The sequence below is a fragment of the Dendroctonus ponderosae genome, unplaced genomic scaffold (assembly GCF_020466585.1).
Source record: "Dendroctonus ponderosae isolate FM_Combo_2020 unplaced genomic scaffold, Dpon_F_20191213v2 Dpon_F_20191213_7, whole genome shotgun sequence".
Classification (NCBI taxonomy): Eukaryota; Metazoa; Arthropoda; class Insecta; order Coleoptera; family Curculionidae; genus Dendroctonus; species Dendroctonus ponderosae.
The window spans coordinates 1,673,795-1,676,590 of NW_026018916.1; the positions used below are offsets into that span (position 1 = coordinate 1,673,795).

General features: G+C 47.5%; 1 protein-coding gene across 1 annotated transcript in view; it reads left to right on the forward strand.

Moving 5' to 3' along the window:
- Positions 1 to 2,677, forward strand: part of LOC109540180 (ATP-binding cassette sub-family G member 8) — a gene marked incomplete in the record, with an annotated part of 13,105 nt that extends 10,428 nt beyond the window's left edge. The window contains 9 exon segments of the mRNA XM_048668115.1: positions 518 to 584; positions 637 to 818; positions 869 to 1,095; positions 1,148 to 1,331; positions 1,385 to 1,530; positions 1,593 to 1,735; positions 1,786 to 1,906; positions 1,962 to 2,242; positions 2,294 to 2,677. Of these exon segments, the coding sequence (XP_048524072.1) occupies positions 518 to 584; positions 637 to 818; positions 869 to 1,095; positions 1,148 to 1,331; positions 1,385 to 1,530; positions 1,593 to 1,735; positions 1,786 to 1,906; positions 1,962 to 2,242; positions 2,294 to 2,530 (1,588 nt within the window).
- Positions 2,678 to 2,796: the final 119 nt, after the last annotated feature.

The window sequence follows — 2,796 nt, forward strand, 5'->3', positions numbered from 1 at the left end:
TGATAATTTTTCAAACAGAAACCTGGCGACTTAAATATAAAAACTTGCAGAAAATTAGGAAAATGAGCGAACAAATCGGCAGTTGAAGAACTAATTAAGCAAATATTTTCTTACTAAATAATACCAAAGAGAGTTGCTTAACTAGACTCAACTTTGAGAGGGAATTTCTCGAAATCAAACACGCGCAGCCCCGCAATTCTAAGAAAAAGTGCAACTTCGAACGCAAAACTTGAAAATTTGCCAAAAATTGCTCAAATTTGCATACAAGTCGACACCCACAGAACCCGTTGAGTTCTGCGGAAGAACTGAACGGGTTCTGATGAAAACAGTGTAAGTGTTCAAGCAAACCCCTCTGAAGATGCAAGCCACTCGTGCTTGCGAAACATCAGGAGGAAATTCCATTTTACGACTGCCTAAAAACCCGAAAAACCCACTAGTTCCATAACAGAATAACTGTGAAATTTGCCCTCGGTTGTCTTCTGCAATGTTCCTGTATATGTAAATGATGTTTTCATAGGTTTCACTACGACCTGAGGAAGCCCACTGATAAGTTGGGGTATCTCAAAATCGACGCTTCCGATCGGGTAAGGTTTTAGGCAAAAACCACTTCGGGGTTCTGAACCAGCTGGCTTGCAGATAAATCTCCTTATAGAAGAATTGGGCCTGGAGCAGGTGAGGAACACCAAGGTGTCCTCGATGACCATCTCGGAGCGGCGAAGACTCAACGTGGCCTGCCATTTGCTGCAAGACACCGATATAGTGGTGCTGGACCAGCCCACTAGAGGGATGGATATATTCGACACGTTCTTCCTCATTGAGTGAGTCCAAGGAGGAAAATGTGAATGTGGTGTCGATGGCGCTTTCTTAGGTATCTGCGGCAGTGGGCGAATGGAGGAGCTGGCGGCAGCTCGTTGGGCAGAATAGTGATCCTGACGCTTCATCCACCCACATATGAAATCTTCATGATGTTGTCTCGCATACTCCTGCTGTCTGCAGGTCGAGTGATGTTCAGCGGACGAAGAAGGGACATGTTGCCATATTTCGCTCTAGTAGACTATCCGTGTCCGAATTTCAAGAATCCGTCCGACTATTACTGTAAGTAATTGGTCAAACTTTGCAACTTTCACATAAAACTGCGGCTTCTTAGTGGACTTGGTGACGTTGGACGATTTATCAGCTGAGGCCATGCTCGAATCCTCTCAGCGCATTGAGCAATTGGGCGAAGTCTTCAGGCAAAAACAGCCGCCACTCAGCGATCCTGGGCCGCCCTCAGCCTTGCCGATGCCTGTTAGACGATCCAACTGTCTGGTGCAATCTTTGGCCCTCTTCACGTGAGTAGTTGACTCCAACCTGCATGCACACGCAGTTTGAGCCTCAATTGCAGGAAAGCGATGGTGTACACTCAACCTGGCACTTTCATCAAGTGGTTGACTTTGGTGATGATGTCCGCTTCATTGTCTTTGATATTGGGCGCGATCTTTTGGGACGTCCCCAACACGGACCCGCAGCTCATTCTAAATGACCGATTAGGTAGGCTTCGTTGGAGCAGGTTAAGGGTGATTTTTGGCTGATGACAATGTTCTTTTGGGCAGGTTATCATTACGCCGTTATGTGTGTGGCGCCGTGGCCTTTGCTGCTGTACTTGACGCTCAGCGAGGTGAAAAACAACCGGAAGACCGTTGAGAGGGACATTCGGGACGGGTTGTATGGCCGATTGACTTACATACTCACAAAGGTGCTTTGCCTCAATCGATTTTTGCGGTTTCACATTCCCCTGTTTTTCAGACTGCAATTAATTTATTTCCTTCGCTATTTATTTGGCTGATCTACGTGATCCCCAGCTACTCAATGTGTGGCCTGTACATGCAGCATTTGAACAACTACGACGGGTTTTACGTCTACATCGGTAACTGCGTGGGTTTGCGATTGGTTTGCAAATGTAGCTTGTGGGGCGTTTTTAGGCGTGATGCTGATGTTGCTAAGCTGCCTCCAGGCGGCTCAGTTGGCCCTGGTTTACCTCCTGCCGTTCTCCAACACAGCCTCCACGCTGGCCAGCCTCATTTCCACGGTGCTTTTCCTGGCCGGCGGGTATGTGTTGCATTATAGGGACATGCCATTCTATGTGGGGTGGCTCAGACGTCTGAGCCCAATGTCCTGGCTGATGCCCTACGTGCTGAACCGCGAGCTCAGCGCTGAAGCGATAGAAAGCAGCGCAGTTGCGCCCCTTTGCAGGAATAAACAGGTAAGGACTGGGCGATTTATGCGTGAAAAAATTACCGATATGGGTGTGTAGGTGCAGCATCAGGACATAATAGTCCAGCTGCCTTGTCCATCGCCGAACGGAACCCAAGTGCTGTTTAACTACGGATATTTGCCATCGCAGAACCAAGTTTTCGACTATGGCAGCGCGCCGCTGGCGCTGCTGGTTTTCTATTTGATCTGCATTGTGATTGCTTGTCTGGGGTTTTTGTGCAACTGCGGAAGGAGCAGGCAGAAAAGGGCCAATTACGGCGACTCTAACAAACCATGAGGATCATTAAAAATGACCTGAAAACCTTATGTACATAAGACTAATTGCTACCCATGTAATGATTAGGATAAGCTCTAGATAAACATCCGGAGGACGTTGTTCTTGCGCAAGTAACATTTAAACAGTTAATAGAAACGTTTGTACAGACTGAGATCGTTCTTGCCAGCTTCCTGCAAGCTGGCGCCCTATCCTCAATCAGCTCACTACAGTTTCACTACCGCACTGCCCTTAGGGCCCAAATAATTCCATATTTCCCATCTAAGAAC